This window comes from Sminthopsis crassicaudata, chromosome 4 (genome assembly GCF_048593235.1).
Source record: "Sminthopsis crassicaudata isolate SCR6 chromosome 4, ASM4859323v1, whole genome shotgun sequence".
In the NCBI taxonomy this organism is placed as follows: domain Eukaryota; kingdom Metazoa; phylum Chordata; class Mammalia; order Dasyuromorphia; family Dasyuridae; genus Sminthopsis; species Sminthopsis crassicaudata.
Genome location: NC_133620.1, coordinates 296,650,734 through 296,675,160, shown reverse-complemented (window position 1 = coordinate 296,675,160; position 24,427 = coordinate 296,650,734). Strand labels below are relative to the sequence as shown.

General features: G+C 41.0%; 2 protein-coding genes and 1 long non-coding RNA gene across 10 annotated transcripts in view; 1 reads left to right on the top strand and 2 right to left on the bottom strand.

Annotated features, from left to right (window-relative positions):
* CHD3 (chromodomain helicase DNA binding protein 3) overlaps positions 1–15,115 on the bottom strand; it is a 28,768-nt gene extending 13,653 nt beyond the window's left edge. For 3 of the 8 annotated variants that reach the window (XM_074311829.1, XM_074311834.1, XM_074311836.1), the window contains exons 1-20: positions 14,834–15,115; positions 10,025–10,137; positions 9,546–9,716; positions 9,209–9,330; positions 8,346–8,617; positions 7,951–8,081; positions 7,625–7,775; positions 7,277–7,470; positions 6,699–6,932; positions 6,205–6,405; positions 5,429–5,640; positions 4,804–4,935; positions 3,844–3,943; positions 3,188–3,379; positions 2,665–2,865; positions 2,115–2,252; positions 1,718–1,839; positions 1,178–1,351; positions 923–1,064; positions 407–538 (exon numbers count right to left, since the gene is read on the bottom strand). In XM_074311829.1, coding sequence (XP_074167930.1) covers positions 407–538; positions 923–1,064; positions 1,178–1,351; positions 1,718–1,839; positions 2,115–2,252; positions 2,665–2,865; positions 3,188–3,379; positions 3,844–3,943; positions 4,804–4,935; positions 5,429–5,640; positions 6,205–6,405; positions 6,699–6,932; positions 7,277–7,470; positions 7,625–7,775; positions 7,951–8,081; positions 8,346–8,617; positions 9,209–9,330; positions 9,546–9,716; positions 10,025–10,137; positions 14,834–15,095 — 3,396 coding nt within the window. In that variant the 5' untranslated portion in view covers positions 15,096–15,115. The remainder of the gene's footprint in view (positions 1–406; positions 539–922; positions 1,065–1,177; positions 1,352–1,717; positions 1,840–2,114; positions 2,253–2,664; positions 2,866–3,187; positions 3,380–3,843; positions 3,944–4,803; positions 4,936–5,428; positions 5,641–6,204; positions 6,406–6,698; positions 6,933–7,276; positions 7,471–7,624; positions 7,776–7,950; positions 8,082–8,345; positions 8,618–9,208; positions 9,331–9,545; positions 9,717–10,024; positions 10,138–14,833) is intronic. The other 5 variants (XM_074311830.1, XM_074311835.1, XM_074311831.1 and 2 more) reach the window with 4 other exon arrangements.
* Positions 15,116–16,337: 1,222 nt separating this feature from the next.
* Positions 16,338–24,427, bottom strand: part of CYB5D1 (cytochrome b5 domain containing 1) — a 41,840-nt gene continuing 33,750 nt past the window's right edge. The window contains exon 4 of the mRNA XM_074311858.1: positions 16,338–16,516. Coding sequence (XP_074167959.1) covers positions 16,466–16,516 — 51 coding nt within the window. The 3' untranslated portion in view covers positions 16,338–16,465. The remainder of the gene's footprint in view (positions 16,517–24,427) is intronic.
* Positions 16,433–24,427, top strand: part of LOC141566795 (uncharacterized) — a 38,820-nt gene continuing 30,825 nt past the window's right edge. The window contains exon 1 of the long non-coding RNA XR_012489385.1: positions 16,433–19,240. This is a non-coding gene — a long non-coding RNA (uncharacterized LOC141566795). The remainder of the gene's footprint in view (positions 19,241–24,427) is intronic.

Sequence of the window (24,427 nt, the reverse complement as noted above, 5' to 3'; positions counted from 1 at the left end):
GCTATTCCTATAATATTCATTTTTTACATGTTTTGATATCATAAAATTCTGTTCTCCATTTTATGTTAATGTGTATTTTGTGATAAATTGTATTACAATAAAACACTCAAGCCTTCTTGTAATCACAAAGGAAAATTAAATTTCCAGATTTTGCCTAAAATACAGAAATGCCTTACTTTATCCCATCTTTGCCTCTTCTTCTAACTCTCAGATTCAATTTTAGAAGGATATTTCCAACACCCCTTAGAATAAGGATCTTGGGCCACACATGAACTGGATAACACAGAAATTCATAAAAATGTTAACTGAAAGAATTCCCAGTGCCAAAGATTTCAGAGTCTTTGAGAACTCAGAAATATAAGCAAGCAGACAGTGATGGAAGAAGAAATCAAAAGGGAGGAGTTACCTGGGAGAAAATGAGCACTCGGTGGCCCTGTTCCTTCAGTTTACGAAGCATTTTTTGTAACAGCATCAGCTTCCCTGATGACTTGATAAGAGCCCCACCCTCATATGCCCCACTGGGTAGTTTGGGGGACTCCTAAAATGTAGAAAGGAAAAAAGGTGTAGGAGTCATGAATAATGTTAAAATCTTCCAGTCTCTACTAAATCCAAAAGACTGAATGTCTAAACCTAAACCCCACAGTCCTCAAAGATTTAGCCATTGGTTGGGATTAGTGTTAGAATTAAAGATGGAAATGGAATTAGGGTTAGAAAGGGAAACAAAATTAGGGTTAAGGTTACAAATGGGTCAGAAATGAAGGTAGAGTGAAGGTTAGAAGTAGAATTAGACATGGTATTAGATATCTCATTCTCTTCCCCTCAATCCCAGCTTTTCTTTCACTTGGAAAGAAATAGCCTAAATTACTAGCTACTAATTCAATTCCCAGCTCTCCCCTCCCTACCAGCCCCATAGGTCCCACACCATAGCAGCCACAGGGAAGAGGTAGGGATGGTTGCAGCACTTCTTTAGATCCATCATAATGTTGAGCAGTGACACTTGGTTTCCACCACCTCGAGAATTCAATGCCTCAAAATTCCGAGTCAAGATATATTTGTAATATTTCCTGGTAGGAGAGGGAAAGATTAGGATGAGGCATTTGGTCACAACCCCCTCCATAAATCCCCACCTACCCCAAGCTTAAGGACCCAGATATTTAGTGCCCCTCCCCAGCCTCACTTCTGCATGGGGCTGAGCTCCACCCTAACAATGAGCTCTGTCTTAGCTGGCATATTCTTGAAAACATCAGCCTTGAGCCTCCGAAGCATATGTGGCCCCAGAAGGTCATGTAGTTTCTTGATTTGGTCCTCTTTGGAGATGTCAGCAAACTCCTCCAGAAAACCTTCCAAGTTGCTGGAAACGTAAACAAGAGAAAAGGAAAAATCCCTAACTGCAAGGCCTCTAGTCCCCAGGAATACTAGACTAACATTCCTATACCCATCCCTTACTCCAGGTCTGTTCTGTACAAAACTATTACTATTTCCCAGATTACTCTTGGTCTTTTCCATACTCCTAATGTTCTTCATTATACCCACCAAAACGTTCCTTATACTGCTCCCCCTTAAGTAAGGTTAAAACAAGAAGGGTAAAGTTGAAAGCTGAAATTAAAATTGGTGATGGGTAGACAAAGATGTTTAAAGAGTTTAGGGGATAAAACCTAAGGAATGGGGCTAGAGAAATGTACGTACAGTAGGAGTGGGGAAGAAAAGGGATACTTACTTAAATCTTTCTGGGGTAAGGAAGTTAAGCAAGTGAAAGAGCTCCTCCAGATTGTTCTGAAGGGGGGTTCCTGTCAGCAGCAATTTATGATCAATCTTGTAGCCATTCAGCACTCTAAAGAACTAGAAGTGGGGCCAGGTTGAAGGACAAGGAAAGCTTATGAGCAACTTAGTACATCTGATTTCTTAATACCTACCTTTCCTCACTTTCCAGCTCATTTTCTCAGAGACAGTTATTTTGCCCCTAGTATCCCCACCTCTTTCTTACATTTACTACATTTTTCCCTCAAGGATCCAGGTAATCTGCCTTTAGCCCTCCCCTCCCAAAAGATCGTCAGAATCTTAGTAGGAAATAAATAATAAAGCTTAAGTTCTTTGATGTCTTGCATCACCCTCACCTTGGACTGGTTATTCTTGAGCCGGTGAGCCTCATCTACCACAAGGCAGGCCCAACGAATGGAGCCAAGTGCTGCTTGGTCAATGGTGATCAATTCATATGATGTCAGAAGAACGTGGAACTTCACCTGTGCCTCCCTCTGCCAACATAATAATTGATCCATACAGATGCTGCCCAAACAGCACATGAAATCCCAAGATTTAGGTATTCTGCCTCCCTTCAAATCTCCAAGATTAATTAGCTATCTTATCCTACAGATTGGCTTCAAAACCTATAAGGACCCATACATACAGTTCTTAATGTTCCTATTTCTCATTAGGGTCTCAAATAAGTTCCACATGCAAAAAATTTTAAAACAATAATCCCTTGGAAGTTCCTATTGTGTTTCAAGGCTACAGTATAAAATATTCTTTGATGAAGGAAGAGAGAAAAGGGAGGTGAGAAATTAAGGGATAAGGCAGGAGAAGGGGTATCTTATTAATGAGGTAAAGAAGAAACAGTGCAGGTTTAGTAGCATGGGAGGGAATGAGGTATAATGTTGAAGTACCTACCCTCATTTTAAAAGCCTTTTTCCCACCCTTGATAGCATTATCTTCAAAGGAGAATTCATTCTCTCGGATAATGGCACGGCTGTCCTTGTCCCCAGTGTATGTCACCACATAGAACTTGGGGGCCCACATCTGGAACTCCCGTTCCCAATTAATGATGGTTGAGAGTGGAGCACTCACCAGGAATGGACCTTTTGTGTGGCCCTGGACAATAAGAGCAAGACTGGGTCACAACTCATTAATCCAGCCTCTTAGTTTATACTCCCTCAGTCATCCAGTTATCCATCCCTCCTCCATCACAATCAGCCCTAATTTAATTCAAAGATTAATCCCAAAGATTAGGTATCAGGAGGGAATACTACAAAAAATGAACCCTAGTTTGGGAGGTGAGGAGTAAGAGAAAACACTTTTTAAATCAGGAGTGACCCCAAGGATAGAGAAGGTAGAGAACAGACAGCAAATGTTTGGGTGGGAATGGACTCAAGGATCAATATCTGTTCCCCTCCAGAACCCTGGTATCTGGCACCTCCTTATAAAGGGAGTAAAGGAAGACGATGGTTTGAATGGTCTTGCCCAGGCCCATCTCATCAGCAAGAATGGTGTCAGTGCCCTGTGCCCATGAGAATCGTAGCCAATTTAGTCCCTCCAGCTGGTATAAATGCAGTGTGCCCCCTGTGGCTGTGATGAACCGTGGCTGGTTCTCATACTTCACTGTAGGCTGTGAGATAAAGAGACCAGAAGTAAGAAGAATGGTCAGAATTAGTCCTTTAGCTATAGCCCTCTCCCCTTCCAATTATAATTTCAAGTTGACTACAAATCCCAATAGCATATAAAACAGGGTGTTTTTTTTTTATTTCAAAGTGAACTCCTGACACTTATTAACTGTGTTACCCCAGGCAAATCATTTAATCTCGTTTGTCTCAGTTCCTCATCTGTAAAATAAGCTGGAGAAAAAAATGGCAAATCACTCCAATGTCTTTGTCAAGAAATTCTTAAATGGAGTTTCAAAGAATCAGCTATGCCTGAAATGACCACGAAACTTCTCCTAGAGGTTAATTTCTAACAGCCTCAGGGACAAGGATAACTGTTGGAGGAGAGCTGATTACTCATGAAGTCTGTTTCATGACTCTACATTTGCCTTCTTACTGTTTGAGGCTGCAAATTGTGATGAGAGGGACTCACATCATTGGTTGGAGAGGTAGGAGGGCCATCTCCCAGAAGCTCCTTTTTCTTTTTCTTATATTTGCGAGGCTGAGCAGGATCCTCCCCCATGATTAGCTCCCTAGCAGAAAAAGGAAGATATAGGTTTAAGCTTGGTCTCTGAAAAATATTCCATAACCTAGTTTCCTCTTTCCAACACTTTCTTATTCCCACAACTTTGGACTGTGTCTCTGTTTTCCACAGCTGAGATCCCCTCAACTATCACCCCCAACAACATCCCATCTTTACACCCCATTTCTCTGTAAAAAGACTTGCCTACCCTCCCCCCCACCCCCACCAGCCTTGGACATCGCATGAGGCATGGCTCAGGTAAACTGAGGGCAGCCTTGTAAGGGTGAACAAGATGGCATTTGGGAGGAAGGGATCCCACCCAAGAAGCAACATGGCAGTTCCCAGGAGAGGAGTGCCAGATCTGGGATGAGAGAACAATATCCATATACCTTATTAGGAAAGGAATGCTCACTTTGTACTTGCGTGTAGCTTCCTGTAGAGAATCATACTATAGGCTAGAATGTGCTTATGTTAAGCTATAGGAACTAGAGGTATATACTGAGAAGATAAAATAGCTTGCTGTCTTTGTAATAAATGGAGTCTCAAAACATCCTGGCTCTTGCCCCTCATTACTCATAGTCTTTGCCATTCAGGTGAGCAGGCATTGCTGGTCATATAAGACCCACCTCACTCTGGAGTTTGGGCCAAAAACCTGAACATTTCTCTACATCCATGAATCCCTTTTTAATTATTCCCAAGCCAGGCCTTACTCCTTGTCTTATACAACTCTGCTTTATGCCTATTCCAAATAATCACACCATAATTTTCTTTTAGTTGAATCTGTCTCTCTTCCTCCCCTTTCTCCCTACCCTCCATCTATAACTGGCCATTTTTCTATTCCCCAATCCTTATGCCCCCTTTTCCCCTGACCGGTGCCTCCAGTAGCTGTTTTTGTGGGCATCATATTCAGGAATGTTCATTTCATCTTCCTCCCAAGTTGACTGGTCATATGGCAGGTCTCTCCATTTTACCAAATAGTGGTAGTTTCCCTTCTTGTCCATGCTTTGAGGGGAAGGAAGGAGAGGGGAGGAAAAGGATCAGAAAGAATGACATGGGATATATATAAAAAGTCTTTACATAATAAGCAATAAACATATATAACTTAATAGCTAAGGAAATGATATAGGCAGAAAACAAAAACCCTTCATAAACAAGTTGAAATATTGTTAAGTATATCTCAAAACATCTGATGCTGATATCTTCAAAGATATGAAACATCTCATGGGTCAAGTTTCTAGTTAACTAACTGAACCACGGTATATCTTATATTTTTATGAATGAACAGGAATAAGGGAGCATATAGGGTGAGCTGCGCTGGAATACTTTTCTCCCAATGACTCTAAAGTGTCTAACCAAGTCTTGATTATAAGTTTATTATCCAATATTGAATATACTATTTCCCTCCTAAAGAGAAGAACTCTTAATATTAAAGGGTTTTTAGTGTAACAATATGAAGGACAATTTTGAAGGGCCATCCTGTGATTCCTTTACTTGCCTGTGATTGATGATTCTGTGAACTGTCATCCATTCTGGTTTGATGCCAAATCGATAGAACTTTTCCTCCATCTCAGCATAGTGTGGGTCTTTACTCTTTCGCTTATCACTCTTCCCATCATCTTCTCCAGAGCCATAGTCCAGTGGTGGAGGCTCATCCATATCATTCTTTCGTTGGTAGTTGCGGTACATCACCAGATGAAAAATCTCCAACTGTTAAGGATAAAAGAATAAAGATATTTAGAAACTTTTATGTAAGAGAGGGAAGGAGGTAAGGAATAGATGGGAATAGAAAAAGGAAAAATGGATGGCTCAAGGGAAATGTGAAGTAGGCATCAAAAATAGGGAAATGAATAGAGTGTTGGAAAGAAAGAATGTTGAAACTAGGAGACAGTATCGGGAAAAAATGTAGCGGTCATCTAAGTTCAAATCCCTCATTTTACAGATGAGAAAAATGGATACTTAAAGAAATGATTTGTTCAAAATCACACAGAGAACACAGTATGAAGATTTAATTTAGATCATTTTACTCCAAGTCCATCATTCTTTCCAGTATACTAAGTTGCTTTTCAGATGTCAGGAGACACAGGGTGATAGGCACAGAAGAGTGTGGAAATGATGGTGATAAGAGAGGGGCCTAAAAAAAGTGAATTAGAAACAATGGTTAAAGACTTAAGTGTATAGATTAGAATATGAGCTTGAGGTGATAAGAATGGGAAGAATTATGTGAGGAACAAAGGATATAAACCATTGGAATGAGAAGATAAAAGCCATTACCTGAAGCTCCTTCGCCCAAGAACAGTGCCAGTAGGATAGTCCAACCCACTTAACAAAAAATTCTCGCTCAGAGCGGCCTTGGAGAGGACGGGGAACTTGGATGTCTGATCCCTCAGCCAGTTGTGGGGCTGGAGCTGCCACAGGAGGCTCCCCCCACCTCCAATACAAGATCTTCTGTACCCGGCCCTTCAGCACAGGGCACTTCACAGCAGACAAAGACAGGGCGGGGGGGGGGGAAAAAGACAGAAAAAGTGACACCAAAACAGTATAGCTGGCATTTTATAAAGGAAGTAGACTAGGGGAGAAAAAGGAAATCTGGGGATTGCAAGTGAAGTGGTGGTGGAGGAAAAAGTGAGAAATTGGGAAGTAGGAGATCAGGGATTAGGACAAAAGCTAGTATTAAAGGCTAGATGCTTGGATTCTTTTGGAAAATATAGAATAAAAAAGGGGGACTGAGAAAAGGGACTATCTATGAGGGACACAATAGTGCTTACCGTGCATCGAGGACATAGCCATTCACCATTGGGAATGTCTGGCAGTGGAGGATTCAGGCAATGGATATGATAAGAGGAGATACAGGCATCACAACAGAGTAGCTCCCCTCCATCTTTGCATACTCGGCAATACTCCATGTGATCATCTTCTTCCTCCTTTTCCCCTTCCTCCTCTCCTTCTTCTTCATATTCTTCTTCTTCTTCCTTGGCTTCCCACTGTACTCCCTCCTTTTCCTGAGAGTCAAGGAACCAACAAGACATAGAAATATACCAGGAGAAACAGAGAGAAACCATTTATCAAAGAGGGTCACTTGATATCTTGAGAGTGGAGGTAAAGGAGGAAATATTTAAGGAATAGGGCATTTAAAAAAGGTGATGTTACAGGGAGGAGCAATACAAGGGTATGGCAGGGATGATGAACCAGGATCTTATGTACTCATTTTTTTTAAGACTAAAGAAACAAGACTTAGGGGTACAAGAAAGAGGTTGAGTATAGGAACTAGGGAATTTGGGCCCTGACAGGAAAGAAATGTCTAAGTTCCTGGGATAAAGGAATGTCTGGGTACTGGTTTACTCACACAATGAGGGCAGCTCCACTTGCCCTCAGGAGCCCTGTCAAGCTCAGGATCAAGGCAGACAAGGTGATAAGCTCTAGGGCAGGTGTCACACAGAATGATCTCCCCGCCCTGCTGGCACACCTCACAGTAATCCTGGTGATCCGTCTCATAGCCATCAACTTCCTCTTCCCCAGCCACTGCAGGACAGCCCAGAACTGTCAAACATCCCAGTGAAGACAAAGAAACAAACAGAAACAGAGAGAGAAAAAAGGGAGACCACAAGAGAAAGTAAGAAAGACAGCAAGATATTTAAAGAAAGACAAACACAAAGGCATGCATGCCCATAACAATCCCTTTCCATTTTCTCACCCTTTTTCTTCTTCCGTCCTGGCCTGCCCCGCTTCAGTTTCTTGGTTCGGGTGGTGCCATCAGGCCGGCCTGAGGCACTGTGGATACTGCCACTTTCTAGGTCAGACTCCTCAGCTTCAGGCTCAGGACCTTCATCACTCTGGAAAACATACTGCCCATAGCCCATGGCCTGTCAGCCAGACCAAAACCTGCCCAAACTCCCACCCTAGACATTGTTTCCTAGTTTCTGCTCCTCTCATAGACCCCAGCATTTGGACCCCCCCCGATGTCAGATTTTTCCAAGTGATCTCCTACTCCCCATTAAGGGACAAAATAAGGATACTCACCGAGCCTCCCTTCTTCCTCTTGCCACCCAGCAACCCAAGTTTGATTTTGAGTGGTGCCATCTTCTTTCCCCGAAGTTTTTTCCGGCCATCAGGCACTCTGGGGCTCTTACTTCGCCTCTTATGACCAGGCCCTAGAAGATGGAAAGGGCAAAACTTTTCAATTGGCAGAGGTTTTTTTAAATGAAATTTTTGAAATCCTTTCTGGGGGCCAGGATTTTATCAAAATCAATTTCTGGCTGTGTTTCATATTACCATTAAGGACTGGAAAGGAACAATTTTTAATGATTTCTTCCCTACCCCCTTGTCCCACCCAGTCTATCTTTCCAAACTACCTTATGCTTCTCTTTCCCCTCAGTCCCAAGGACTTCGGGAAGAAAGTTTGGAGAACATTTTACCTTTGCCTTCTTTGGTTTTGGCTCTTCGTATAGGTGGAGGCTGGACATCAGCAGGCGGTGGTAGAGGCCCAGGAGGAACTGTATTGGTGATCGATGAAACAGCAGATGACACCTGTTCAGCTACAGCTGCTGCAGCTGCGGCAGCTGCAGCTGCCACAGCTGCTGCAGAACCCTTAAAAGGGTTGTTGGCACTGAATTCTCGCCACTTGGCCCCTAGGATTGTCATCATCTTAGACATTGGAATCTTGGGGTTCTTCTTAGCAATCAAGGGCCTGCAGGGAAGGGTGTCAAAGACTCAGACACTCCATCTGATAACGATTCCTAGCCACAAAGTGACAATGACCAAAAAATCCAATGCTATGTCAAAGCAAGGCTTCCCTTGAGTTAATGATGTGAGCTATGGTCATGCAGGAAGTATGGCAACAAGACTTTAGGGATACAATATACTTAAGTTCTTGTCTGGAATGAGAGATGAGAATCTTGAGAGACAAACAGAACCTTAGTCTCAAAGTTAGCAATGGGGTGCCTGAAGTGACAAAGTTATCTCTCTGCTCTTCAGAGAGAAATGAACAATTATGAGTCAGGAGATACTCTATTTTTAGCCAGAAGGTGGCAGTGTCTGCCACAGGGATAATGTCACTAATATTTTCATGGAGGGCTAGGAAAAGGATCAGAGTAAAGCAAAAACCCATAAACTTGGGGGCACTTTCAGTAACGATTAATAGAGAACACCCATTCTGAAGACAGTAGGATTATAAGAGGAATTGCTTTGTTACTACAGAGATTCTCCCTTAGCAGTTTAGGAACAGTTTGAATGAGATTCCTCGTTATCATTTGTGAAATATTCCACCATCCCTTCTCACCTCATGAACTGGCTGAAGGCCTTGTAGTTGGTTAGTGTGTGGTAATCTTCCTCAGAGAATACATGTTCTACATCCTCTAAACCCCACGTCAGGAGCAGCATAGCTGATGACTTCTGTTCAACCTGGTAGGGAAGGAGTTATTAAAAGCTGAAGAAAGAGATTCTCCCCACTCTTTCTTAGCATTTTTTGAAAATACTCGTCTTCCTTCCTTTCCACCCTTTTAACTAGCTTGTCTTGGCTCTCTATTGCTTTATGTAACATTCCAAAATCTGTTTACTCCTACCAGTGTCTCCATCACATTGTCTTACTCCTAAGTCCTCTGTATGTCTTTATTTACCTTCTGGCATCCATCTCCCTCCCCCTTTTTCCGCCGTTTTGTCTTCTTCTCCTTCTTTTCACGGTGCTTCCGACGTCGTTTTCGGCCAGGTCCAGTACCATACTCACTGCCTCCACTCTCTGACTTTTCCCGATAATCATCACGTTCAGAGCCAAATTCTTCTTCACTATCCTAAGTGGAGAAAAATAATACCTAAAAATTGAGGTTCCTCTTTCCCTAAAAAGTAGTGATCATAATTGGAAGAGTAAAGAAAGCTAGAACTTCCTGGGAGGAAAGGAAGTGGAGAGTGAATTACAGATCATCTACAAGATGAGAGACAGGTAGATAAGGTTCGGGGGTCTCCCCTAGGGGTTTTAACAGGGAGGTAAGTGGCCCTCCTTTTGGGGTCTAGAGAGGGAATGAAGCTCTTCTAGTCTAAGGATTTTTGAAGAGTTTTTTATGGCACCTCTGAGTTCTGCTGCAGGTCCTTCTATACTCACAAGCTTCTTTCGTTTACGTGGTTTCCCTGGTTTGTTCTCCTTCTGTTTTCTGGGTCCTCGTTTTCTCTTCTTCACTCCAAGAGCTGAAGGTGGGAGTCCAATTTCATCTTCATCTTTGGGGCAGAGAACAGTCACATTGGAGAACTTAAACATCTAATCCTCTACATCTTATTCTTCTTAGTGACCCAGTTCCTACTTTCTCCAAGAGGGAGACAATTTAACCTATCCCTGCTCTGTCTTCCACCACTGGATGTTTGCCTCTAGTTTGCTTTTTTTAAGTATTTAAAGAGATACTGAGTTAGGACTATTCTGAAAATGAGAAAAGGGTTTAGAAGTAAAGTGTAGAAAAACTACTGCATCAATCAAGGACTAGGTTCCAAGTTATAGATCTTGATTCTCAAGACCATGGCAAGGCTCTTTCTTACCACCCTCACCTGCAACCTATCCCCAACTACAGTCCCCAAACCAGTCAATTAACTCTCTTCCTGGAAGTTGGAGAAACCATGCCCAGTTTGTCTGTTTGGCATAATCCCAAAGCTTTGGGGGGGGGGAAATAAACACACATACACACACACACACACACATATATATATATATACACACACACACACATAGTGTTATGTGCTAGGCACTTTTTATATTCATTTGAGATAGGTGACTTGCTAAAGTCACTAAAAAAGTATAGGGTACTGGATCAGACAAATAATGCAGGTCTTTTTCTTTTGAGTCCTGTAACCTTTCCATATTGGGATCTGGGCTTTCTGACTCCACATACACTGCAACATATACTCAGTGTGTTATGTATAACAGAAATTCTGAAACAAGGGCTGACATTACATACACAATAAACACAGGCTGGTTACATCTACTGAAAGATACTATATATATAGTAACAAGCAAACTCGCCAACAACCCCATCCACTCTCTCATAAATATGATAGTATCTGCCAGCATCAAGGTAAAAACCCTGACTTTTGCCTGAACTGCTTATTTCAAAAGAAAGGGACTGGCACTTCCTAGTGTTCCTCTCTCTAGTCCTCCTTTCCTCCTTTTTCCAGTGACCATGCTCACCATAAATTTTGGAAAGCAGTAATGCTACAAGGACATCATTCTCAAATATGCTTTCTTTAGTCTCCTAGTACCAGTCCAACCAGCCAGACTTGTCATGCTGGGGCAGAGGCAACAGCAGAAAAAGATGATTTAGTGAAGCCCAGCCCAATCCCCTTACTTTAGGCTACACTTTTTCACCTTCCAAAAGCAAATTAGCAACAACTATCAACAGAATACTAGAATTTTTGTCTCAGAAGCCCATTACAACTCCCTTCTACCCCATAATCCCTGCTTCTTTCAAAGATCAAGGTACTAAGCCAACAGTCCTTTTATATGAAAGAATTTATGTTGAAGACAGAAAGGGGAGCATATGGGGACAGAGCTAAAAATGCTTGCCTGAATACTGAAAATAAAGTGAGAACTATTGCCCTTTGATCTCTCCAAATCCAAATGGTTTATTTAGATGAAGATGGAAAAGGGTTAATTTGGAGGACAGGCCAGTTGGTTTAGGATGAATTAGTTGGGGAGGGTAAGAGGGACAAGACATAGGCGTAAGGAACTCTTTAATCTGTTTGACCCTTTCCAGCTACAGGTGGAATCTCCACCTGACCCTGGGCAAAATGGGGTTGCAGAAGAAAATCAAGTACGGAAAAGGAGAGCTACAGAAAAGAGAAGCTAAGTCTCAATTCCTCTGTCTCACCCGCTGGCCTGAAGCCCAGGCTCTCCCACTTTCCTGGCTCTGATCCCTGAGGGGGCTGGCAAGCTAGAAAAAGGAGGAGGAGCTTTAGAAAAAGCCTGCCCTCCCCTTTCCTATCTATCTCACCATCAATCTCACACACATATATTTATTTTTTCTCAAATTCCCCTCCCCCCCACAACGAACCACCATAATAGGGCCCCTGCACATGCGTATTACAAGGAAAGGGTGGGTTTTTATTTTCAAGCCTTTTGCAAAGAAACTACTAGAATTTTCCACACCTACCCATATCCTACCCTCCTCCCTCACCAAGTAATCGAATCTAAATATTATATTTCTTTATACTTGCCAGAAGGGGGAGGGGAAAAATACAGTTTTGGCTCCCTTCTTTCCCTTCCCCCTGCAGGAGTCTTTGAATTTGAAATACTGAACAATGTACAGAGAGGTTGGTGGGAGGAGAAAGAGGTAAAGTTGGGCCCAGTTAAGAATGTGAAACAAAATGGGGATGAGGGAAAATCAGTCAGAATGAAAAACAATAGAGCGCTACAGAATATACAAATTCATATTGTCCTTGGGAGTTTGGGCCAAAAAGATAGAGTTAAATACATGGGACAAACTTCTTGGGGTTGGAGTTTGCCTTCCTCACACCTAGGAAGACAAAGAAAGGGGAGTAATATATTCCTCCCAAAGTTTTTTTACATCAGAACATTACTCAACAAGGAGGGATTAGGTAAAGGCATGCTCTGAGTAGAAGGGGAACGATTTTTAATTTCAAAATCAATTTATTACCTTCAAATATCTGCTTATTAGGAAAATTGGGTTCAGAAGAGGGGAGCAAAGGGAGCCAAACAAAGACACACCTCAACCCCTGTCAGTTTCTTTCTTGCTTTCCTTCCCAGTTCTCCCATCTTTTATTAGCCTGGTTTTGAAAATGACAAAAGAGGATTACTTAATCTGAAAACTCAGCAGAGAAGAATCCATCCTCTAATCTCATCTTCCCTTCTCTTTTTATTGCTCACTATCCAGATATATTATAGATGTTTAATATTTAATTGAATTTATACCTATCTCACAAATATTCCCATTTCCACTTTAAATGAAAAATATTCCCCTCAAGGTAATTTTTTCCCACTTGTTTCCTATTTCTCAGAGGGAGGGAGGGGAATTATTTCATGTTCATTAAGACACTTCCTCTCTCCTTTTTGCACGATCTTCCTATCCTACCCCCCCTCCTCTTTTGTTGTTCAACTGAAGTATATACAGGCATATCTGCCATGCATGGCACTAATCTATATTTCAGTATTAATAACATTGGGTATGTCTCATCAATGAGGACTGGAGGAAAAAAAGACAACCAACCCACCCAAGGCAGCATGGTATAATGAAGAGGACTTGGGAGTTGAATTTCAGCTCTTTAGGTCCCTTTACCACCTTGTGAGACTTTGTAACTTCTCTTTGACTCAGTTTCCTCATCTTTAAAATGAAGGAGTTAAGATTCCATGACCTCTTAAATTCCCTTCCAACTTAATCTATAAAGGCTATTGAAGTCTGCTCCCAGGCATGGGGATTAAAGTGTCCTGTCATTTTCTACATATAAATACATGTAAAGTTGACATTTTTTTTACGTTTCTAGAACTAGTCACACAAGGTTGTTTGATGTGGGGTGGCTACTAGGTCCCTGAAGAGGCAACTGTTATCTGGAAGCAGTGGCTAGAGTCATTAAAGCTGCCCATGTGAGAAAGCTGGGGAGGAGAGTGATGGACCTTATAACAAATACCACAGGAGGTGAGGTGTTCCATATCCCTGTCATCCCCTTAGAGATGATTGTGGTGGGGGCAGTCAGAAAAGTCACAACCACTGAAGCCCAGGACCACAGTAGTAGGGTCACTCAAGGACAAAAGAGGGTCAATGGCTCACGGAGTAGAAGGGGAGTCCCGGGGAGTGAATACACACCGCTTTGCTACCGAGGGGCCTAGCATTACATAAACGAAGAGGAAAAAACCTAAATAGGTGGAGCTGTCGGCGGGTCTATTTGGTTTGCCCTTTAGGCACCTTGCCCATCTCCACTTTCAAGATTCTGGGTGGAGAAAGGGAGTTTTATTCGCCGGGCAGTGGTCTGTATACAAAAGTCCCAACGCCACCCCGCAGAACAAGCCCAGTTCCCACACAGACAGGAGCGTCCGGGCGAGCAGCGTGTCCGTCCCCAAGTGGTCAGGGGTTACCCTTTGCTTATTCCGAACCCCGCGGTGGAAGGCTAGTCTTACGCCGACTCCCACAAACGTACCGACATTATCTAATTTTACATTTAATCAGACCCCAAACGAGCTTGAACTTTCAGAACCATGGCCACGGTAGCCACTCTCAGCCGCCGCCTCCCCTTTCCCCCGCCAGCCGGGGGAGGGGGGAAGGGGGAAGGGAGAAAAGTCTAGAGCTCAAGTGGGGCCCGAAAGCTCGGCGGGAGAGTGTGCGTGTGGGGGGAGGGGGGTCGTCTCGGGTTCGATCGCTCCTAATCCCCCGAAGAGAAAGGAAGAAAAGAGGGGGGAAAACCCCACACACCACCAACCCTCCCCTCCCCCTACGGCTGAGACCAAGAGTTGGCTCCTCAGTCCGCGCGCCCGCTCAGCTGGCGCCCGGCGTTCAGCCGCGGCCGTGGCCGGAGGCTCCCCCCAGAGCAGGGGGTGGGAGCTGACTTGGGGGAGGGGAGGCGAGGCCCGCTCGGCCCGCAGGTCGGCCCACCGGCCCGTAAAGCTTCCCGGCCTCCAGCCCGAGGCGGGTGGGGAGGGGAGGGAGTGGGGGGGCATGCAAGCAGGCGGGCCGGCTGTTCCGTCGTCCGCGCGCCCCCGGACTCGACTCCTCTCCGTCCGCGCGGTGGGTGCCTTTCGCGCTCCCTCCCCCTGCCTTTTCTCTCCACCCCCACCCCTAGCTCCTCCGCGCGCGCCTACCCGACACCCCCCCACCCGAGCCCCCTCTCGTGCCCAACGGTTTCGGAACTTTGGGCTGGCGGCGATCGGGAGTAAAAGGGGGGGGGGGGTTCGGCGGGTGTCCTTCGTTCGCGTCTTTACCTGGCGGTGGGGGCGGGGGCGGCGGGGGCGGGGGCGGTGGCGGGAAGAGGTGGCAGCTGGGGGGACTGTGGCGGCCGCGGCCCCGGTCCCGGTCGTGCCCCGGCGGCCCGCGTCCGACAACTCCCTCGTCGTCTTCCTCTTCGTAGTCCTCATCCGCCGCCTCCACCTCCTCTTCGCCCTCTTCTTCCTCCTCCTCTTCTTCCTCCTCAGACACTACCATCTCCTCCTCCTCCTCCTCCTCGTCCCTCAGAGAGGAAGCCATCCTGTAGCTCTGGCCCCCCCACCACCCCCCCACCCACCGCCCGCCTGCCTCCCCCACCACTACCACCACCACCACCACCACCACCACCACCACCACCACCACCACCTCCTCCTCCTCCTCCTCCTCCTCGTCGTCGTCGTCGTCCTCCTCCTCCTCCAACTCACCTCCTCCCCCAGCCCCCCAAACCCCCGGGCCACCCCCTACCCCCACCTCTCTGTCTAAGGAGGGGTCGAAACCACCTCCCAAAAACAATTTACTATTGAGAAAAATTAAAGGGGGGGGGAACTTTCTCCTCCCCTTCCCTAGGAGACCAAAAGAGAGAAGGGGGGGGTGAATATATATATATATATATATATATATATTATATAAATAAAAGTTTTACTCTTTGCCCCCCCCCATACTCTCCTCTCCGTTGTTTTAAATATATTTGAATTCTGAGGGGGGCGCTGAGAAATATTTCCTAGAGCTGAAGCACTAAGATGGCCGCCCTGAAATTATTTTTAAAACCCCCCCTCAGCACCGCCACCCCCTCCAAGGAGAAAGAGAGGAAAAAAAATCTGCTTTTAAAACAAAATGGCTGGCTTAATATTTCATTTTTCACCCCATACACCCCCACCAACAGAAATGCTTCCAATTCCCCCCTTCTCATTTATAAAACCCTCTCTACCCAGAAACCCACAAAAGTCTTCCTTTTTTCATAGCTGATTAGTAAACAGGATTAATAAGATATTTTCCTAGTGTATTGAAGGGGGGGAAGAAACATGAAGGATTTCTGCATAAAACAAAAATGGCTGCTGACTAACCTCCACCCCCCCTCACATACACCTATAAAAATATTGGGGGGGGGGCATTAATCAGTACTCATGCTCAGTCTGACATCAGCATAAATTGTTAAAGGTTAACTAGTTAGATACTAGTCCAACTAGCTTTTAAAATTTTCTTTTCTATACTAGTCTCTTCTCTCTCCACCTCCCTCCTCAAAAGAAAAAGCTTTTTTTTTTCCCTAAGTACTTCAGAAAGGGAGTGGTTTGATGTGAAGGTTTTTTTTTTCTCCCTTCAGGCATTGTCAAAGAAAAAGATGAAATACATATATTTATATATAAATCTGGCCATATACATATATATACACACATACATACACCTTGTTAAAGTTGAAATGCATTTAACTTTACGTATTTTATAAGATTTTTTTTTTTCTTTTTTAATGTAGAACCCTTGGGGAGGAAGGAGAGAATGGAGCCCAATCTGAGTTTTTTCATTCAATCTTGAGTTTTATGTTTGATGATTCTTCAACACAATCATTTTAGTAATTTGCAATCATTTTAAATTATATTTTCATTTCATTTTCCTTTTCTCCCAGATAAACTTGATTATGAAATCTTGATAGAATGAATTTTGCTGTGAATGGGGAGCTGCAAGATCTGAAAAAGAAAAAAAAATTTGCCCCTTTTCAATAGACTCCTTTTTCTTTCATTCACCCCCCATTTCCATTTCTATCAAAGTGGAAGAAATTGAAGTATAGTAGATGAAATGAAATTAGCTGAAGTGAAGAAAAAAATGAAAGAAGATAACCAGATATTTTTTATTTTCTCATCCAATTTTTCAACCAAAATATCCCCTTAAAATGGGAATGGGAAACTGATGGAGGATATTGGAAAGGGGTCAGGAGAGATCTTTTAGGGGCTATCTAAATCAAACAAGGAAACTTAAGTTAACTTTCAAGAAACATTGTCTATTGGGGTAAGAAGGAAGCCTTAGATCTAGGTAGAAGGAAGCAATCATCCCTTTACAGTCTTGATTCTCTTCACTTTGCCCTTTTCCTCATGGTTCTCTTTTTTGCACCTTTTCCTGCCTTTTTTGCATCTTTTGCACCTGCCTAGAATCATCTCTTCAAACTATAGACATACTTCTCAAGCAATCTCTGTAGACTCTGTAGAGTCTCCCTTTAAATGCACATTAAAATATATATATATATATATATATATATTCCAAAGGGTACTAGGAAGAATTGTCATGTAATTTTTGCTTGATGACCAAGAATGTGTCATTTTAGGGCTCTATCCTTCACTTTATAGGCCTCAGTTTCTCTTTTTTTCTAAATCTGGATTTCATTGTCTTTTGTCTTTCTGGTAGCCTCAGTCCAACTCTCCAGCCTGGGCTCTTTCAAATTCTCTCTTCTTTTTTTTTTGCGCATATCTATGAAAAAAAAATATGTTTCTCACTTTTTCTCTGTGTGGGGAGTTTCTGTCCTTCATTTTTTATGTCTCTGTGGACTTCTGTCCCTTTGTTTCCATTTCATTCATGGGTTGTCTCACGCTGTCTCTCATCTCAGTAACTCTTCAACTGTCATCTTTCAGTGATTCTTGGACTTGCTGTCTGTTTATCATTTTGCTCCAGCTGTGTATTTCAGTCTTTATGCGCATATAGGTGTGCCCAGGAGCATGTATATATACCATATTCTCCTTTGCTTTGCATGTGTGTGCATCTCATTTTAAGTATGTTCATGTATATTTACTTGTCCCTGTGTTTCTGGGTTTAAATGTCAAGATCTCTGAGTATGGATTCTTGAGAGTATGTTTCTGTGGGAACACTTCTGTGACTATATCCATCTTTATATGTCTTTCTGCAGACTTGCAGGTTTGTGAGTAGTCTTCTTTCTCTGTTGTTTTACTTGTTTCTTCTCAACAATAAGCCTGCTTCCTGGCCTTTTTATTTTTGCCTGTTTCTATCCTATTTGCCAACTTCTCTTGCTTGTTTCTATTATGGTGTCTGCCTAGCTACCTCTTTTCCTCTGTCTATGGCCTGCCTTCCTCTCTCTGGCAGTCTTGTCTGTCTCCTGGCCTGCATCCCTTGGTCTGTCTACTGTCTTGCCTCTGATGGTTCTCCTCTGCTTGCCTATCTACTTGCTTCTGTGTCTGTCTTTCTGCTTGATAAATTCTTATTGTCAGTCTGTGTCTGTGTCTATTGTCTGTCAGCCTCTCTCTCATTCTGTCTCCCCACCTGCCTGCTAGCATCCCACTGTCTGTTCCCTGTCCTCATTTAGTTAATGTCTGCTTGCCTGCATCTCTTAATCTGACTACCTATTTTTTGTAATTCTTAGTCTCTATTTTTGTCTCTGCCTCTAAATTTTCCTCTTTTGCTTTACTTTTCATTTCTTTTTCTATATCTTTTAACCCTTGCCTTTTGCTCTGTTCTCTCAGCTTCTGCCTGCTTCTTCCTCATTTTATCAACTTTTCCTATTTATCTACTTCTCTTCAGTCTGTCTCTCTCACTTGTCTAGCTGTCTTCTCTTATCTTTCCCTCTTATCTTTTCTATCAGTTTCCTGATCCCTTGCTTGTCTCCCTAATCCAATCCATGTCCCCCATTTCTGTTTCAACCTTCTGCTTATCCCTCCAACCACCCCCATCTGCTTGCCCTTTCCCTGCTGCCTCTCTGCATCTGCCTTCTCCATCTGTCTGTCTGCCTTTCTCTTGGTATATAATTTCTTACGTCCTTGGCTCTGTCTGTCACTTTCTCTGCCCACCTGTCTGCTCACCTGCTTTTTTTCTTTCCCTCTGTTTTCTTCTGTTCAGTCTATTCTTTTCACTTATGGTTTACCTCTTCTTCTGACTGTTTACCTCTGCCTCTTTCAATCTCTGTTTGTCTCTGCCTTCCTATCTTAGTGCCTGCCTTGTTTAGTTTTTCTGCTTCTTCCATTTCCTTACAGCTTTTCCCTTATAGTCTTTTTGTGTGGCTGCTTGTCACTTTGCCCGTCTTTTATGTCAGTCCATCTGTCTCTCACTTTCTCAGTGTCTTGCCTTTGCACAGCTATTCTATTTCCATTGTTTCTTGTAGTCTCTACTTCTCTATATGCCAGATCAACCTTTCCACGATTTTCTGCTGTTCTTTTTTCTATATAGATGTCTAGAAACAGTATTTCTGTTATTTGCCCCTCTGTTCTGTCTATGGGCTCACTTCCTATTTGTCTTGTCTGTGCCTCATCTCTTTCTACCTGACTGCCAGTTTCTCCATCACTTGTTTGTATATGTTTTTCAGTGCTCCTCCCAAAATGTACATGACTAAAGTCTATAATGGGAAATTAATCTCTTAACAAAAATGGGAAACAGCTCACCTGAAGAGAAAAGGAGTCCACAAGTATAACAGAGTGAGTAGAAACCAGAAATTGAAGAATTATCTTCTATGGGATTACAATGCTAATAGCAAAAATTAATTTAACTCAAAGACAGGAAATCATCTAGAGAATTGGTGAAACTGCTTGATGGTAATGATAAAAAAAAAATTGACCCAAACACGAACAATAACAAAAATGTTGAAATTAAAACTCAGGTTTTACTTGCTATCAAATTAGTGAAGATGATAAAAGATGGAAATAGTGTTGGGGTGAGAGGTGTTCTATGTGAGCATCTTGTGTGTGCATGTATCCCTATCTTTACATAACACATAGCAATTATATATGCTATTCTGAATTTAATGATAAATGATAAACATAATAAACCAGTTCTATATGTAAAGAAGAACAGAAAAAGAAGATTGTACATGAAACTGCAAGTCTTTACTGTTGTATCTGTGTCTATTTTGGCTACAGTTTATTTTTTTATTTTTTGGGGGAGGGGCTATAAATGTACATTTATTTTTTGCATATTTCTATATGAGTCATTTTGACAGAAAAATTGGAATAAAGGGGGAAAATCATGAGGAAAATAACGAAAAAAAGGTGAAAGCAGTATGCTTTGATCTACATTCAGTCTCCAAAGATCTCTCTCTAGATGTAGATAGTATTCTCCATCCAAAGTTTATAGTTACCTTGGATGACAGAATTAAGGGTCAAGTCTATCATAGCTGATAGATCTTGCTATTGCTATATAGTGTTTTCCCAGTCTTACTTGATTTACTCATTAGTTCATATAATCCAAGCTTTTCTGAAATCAAGCCTATGCATAATTTTCAACATTGCATAATTTTCAACATTCACTCTTCCAAAAATCTTGTGTTTCAATTTTTTTTTCCTTCTCCCCACTTGCCTCCCCTAGATGACAAGTAATCCAATATATGTTTTTAATAGCTTTTTATATATACAAAGCACCCTTGCAAAAACTTCTGTTTCAACTTTTCCCCTCCTTCCCTCCACCTCCTCCCCTAGGTAGCAGGTAGTCCCATTCATGTTGAATATGCTAAAGTATATGTTAAATACAATATATATATTTATATAGTTATCTTGTTGCACAAGAAAGATCGGATTTAGAAAGAAGATAAAAATAACCTGAGAAGAAAAAACAAAAATGCAAGCAAACAGTAACAGAAAGAGTGGAAATGTTATGTTGTAGTCCATACTTATTTTGCAGTGTTCTTTCTCTGGGAGTAGCTGGTACTGTTCATTACAAATCAATTGAAACTGATTTGGATCCTTTCATTGTTGAAGAGAGCCATGTCCATCAGAATTGATCCTTATATAGTATTGTTGAAATGTATAGTGATCTGGTTCTGCTCATTTCAATCAGCATCAGTTTACCTATGTCTGTACAAGCCTTTCGGTATTCATCCTGCTGATCATTTCTTATAAAACAATAATATTCCATAACATTCATATACCACAATTTACTCAACCATTCTCCAATTGATGGGCATCCATTCAATTTCCAGTTCCTAGCCACTATGAAAAGGGCTGCCACAAACATTTTTGCACATACAGCGCCCTTTCCTTTCTTTAATATCGCTTTGGGATGTAAGTCCAGTAGTAACACTGCAAGGTCAAAGGGTATGCACATTTTGATAACTTTTTGAGTATAGTTCCAGAATCCTCTCCAGAATGGTTAGATCCATTCACAATTGCATCAACAATGCATCAGTGTGCCAGTTTTCCCACATCCCCTCCAACATTCATCATTATCTTTTCCTGTCATCTTGGCCAATCTGACAGGTGTGTAGTGGTATCTCAGAGTTGTCTTAATTTGCATTTCTTTGATCAATAATGATTTGGAACACTCATATGAGTAGAAATAGTTTCAATTTCTTCATCTGAAAATTGTTCATATCTTTGACCATTTATCAATTGGAGATCTAATATATGTTAAACATGTAATTCTCTCTCTATATATATATATTTTTAAGCTTTTTATTTTCAAATCATGCACTGATAATTTTTCAAAATTGACCCTTGCATAGCTTTGTGTTTTGGATTTTCCCCTTTCCTCCTCTCCCCTCTCCTATATGGCAAACAATCCATTATGTTATACATGTTAAAATATATGTTAAATCTAATATGTGTAAACATATTTATACAATTCTCTTGTTGCACAAGAAAAATCAGATCAAAAAGGAAAGAAAATGAGTAAGAAAACAAAATGTAAGCAAACAACATTAAAAAGAGAATGTTGTGAACATCAGTTCCAGTCTTTTCTCTGGGTATAGATGGCTCTCTTTATCACAAGGTCATTGGAATTGGCATCAATTATCTCATTATTGGAAAGAGTCACATTCATTGGAATTGATTGTCGTCTATACATATTTCCACAGTTATGATGCTGCATGAGAAAAATCAGATTAAAAAGGGAAAAAAATGAGAAATAAAACAAATAACAAGCAAATAACAAAAAGAGTGAAATACTATATTGTAATTCATACTCAATTCCCACTGTCCTCTCTCTGGGTATAGATTACTTTCTTTATCACAAAACCATTAGAACTGGCCTGAATAATCTCATTGCTGAAAATCACCATGAATATCAGAATTGATCATCGTATAATCTTGCTGTTGCCATGTACAATGAAATCCTGGTTCTGCTCCTTTCACTCAGCATCAGTTCATGTAAGTCTCTCTAGGCCTCTCTGGAATCATTCTGCTAATCGTTTCTTGCAGAACAATAATATTCTATAACATTCATATACTCAACCATTCTTACTTACTCAACTTACGCAACCATTCTCCACCTGATGGACATCCAGTCAGTTTCCAGTTTTTGCCACTATAAAAAGGGCTGCCACAAACGTTTTTACACATGTGGGTTCCTTTCCCTTCTTTATGATCTCTTTGTGATACAGGCCCAGTAGAGACACTCCTGGATCAAAGAGTATGCGCAGTTTTATGGCCCTTTAGGCATAGTTCCAAATTGCTCTCCTAAAATAGATCAGTTCACAACTCTACCACTAATGCATTATTTGTCTCAATTTTCCCATTTCCCCTTCATTATGCATCATCTTTTTCTGTTAGTCAGTCTGATAGATGTGGGGTGGAACCTCAGAGTTGTAATTTGCATCTAATGGTGATTTAGACCATTTTTTATATGACTATAGATAGCTTTAATTTCTTCATCTAAACAAAAATGTTCACATCCTTTGACCACTTATCTATTGGGAATGACTTACATTATTATTTAACTCAGTTCTCCATATATTTTAGAAATTAATCCTTAAAGGAGAGAAAGGGACTTACATATGCAAAATTGCAATGATTTTGTGATGAAGAAAGCCATCTACACCCAGGGAGAGGGTGTCTAGGAACTGAAGGTGGATCACAACATAGCATTTCACATTTTCACATTTTGTTGTTTGCTTGTATTTTAAGTTTTTTTTCCTTTTTTGATAGGATTTTTCTTATATAGAAGATAATTATATAAGTGTGTATGCATATATTGAATTTAACATATATATTTTACCATGTTTAATATATATTGGATTATTTGCCATCTAGTGGAGGGAAGGAGGGTGGAAATTTGGAACAGAAGTTTTGCAAGGGTCAATGTTGAAAAATTACTCATGAATATATTTTGAAAATAAAAAGCTTTAATTTAAAAAAAAAGAAAAGAAATGAAGCCTTTATCAGTAACACTGGATGTAAAAAAAAATTTTTCTTATCTTTACAATTCCCTTCTAATCTTGCCTGCATTGGTTTTGTTTGTGCAAAACCTTTTTAATTTGGTGTAATCAAAATTATCTATTTTGCATTTAATAATGCTTTTTAGTTCTTTTTTTGGCCATAAATTCCTCCCTTCTCAAAAGATCTGGCCAGTAAACTATCCCCTATAGTGTCACCCCTTTATGCCTAAATCATGTACACATTTTGACCTTATCTTGATAATAGGATGTGAGATGTTGGTCTGTGCCTATTTTCTGACATATTTTCCAGTATTCCCAAGAATTTTTGTCAAATAGTGAGTTCTTAATCCCAGAAGCTACAGTATTTGGGTTTATGAAACAATAGATTATTCTAAAATTTGATTATTGTGTCTCATGTAGCTAACCTCTTCCACTGATCTACCTGTCTTTTTTCTTAGTTGGTACAAAATGGTTTTGATGATTGCTGCTTTATAATACTGTTTTATGCTGGTAAGTTGTAGTTTATTTTGAAGGAAATTTTCCTTTCAAGAAATATCCAAAACTGTTTTGCTTGCATTTCCTTTTGTACATTTTAAAAATTCCTTGAATTTATTTCTTTTCTGTAATCCTATCAAGTCTTCTCCCTTACACCTATCTCCCAATTAAATGGAAGGGAGGGAGGGAGAGAAAAATTCCTTTGCAACAAATAAGCATAACAAAACAAATATTTTGAGAGACCTTGTCAAAAAAAAAAAAAAAATTAGGTCTCATGGAAATATGTTTAAAATGATTAGAGGGAGAAAAAAATTGAATCTCAAATTCTTACAAAAATGAATATTGAAAACTATGTGTAATTGGGGGGAAAATACCATTAAGTCAAAAACTTAAAGATCCCTTTATGCATTTTAAGGCCATCACCTTTCTTCAGGAAATCAGAACCATCTTTCATCAGTCCTCTGAAATTGTAGATGTTAATTGTACTATTCAGAGTTCTTAAGTATTTCAGAGTTGTTTTTCTTTACTGCATTATTGTACAATTAGTTTTCCTGGTTCTATATATTTCATTCTATATTAGTAGTTACAGATTTTACCAGATTTCTTTCAAACTGTTCCCTTTCATCATCTCTCATGACACAATATTTTTTTACATTCATGTACCAAATTTTGTTCATTTACCAATTGATGTGCACTCCATTTCTAGTACTTTTCTGTAATATAAAGCTTCTATAAATGTTTTGTACATATAGGTCCCTTTCCTCTTTTTTTTTTTTTTAAAATCTCTTTAGAAAATAGGTATAATGGTATCACAATCAAAGGGTGGGAGTAGATTAATGACATAGTTCTATTTGCTTTCAGTTGGCTCACTTCAACCTTTCACCAACAGTGCATTAGTATTTCATTCCTTCTGAACTGCTTTATTGTTGGTAATGATTTGGAGTTGTTTTTTTCTACTTTGTGACTTGCCTTATTTTTAAGAACTCTCCATATTTTTTTCACTATAGGGGAGGGATGGTTGTTC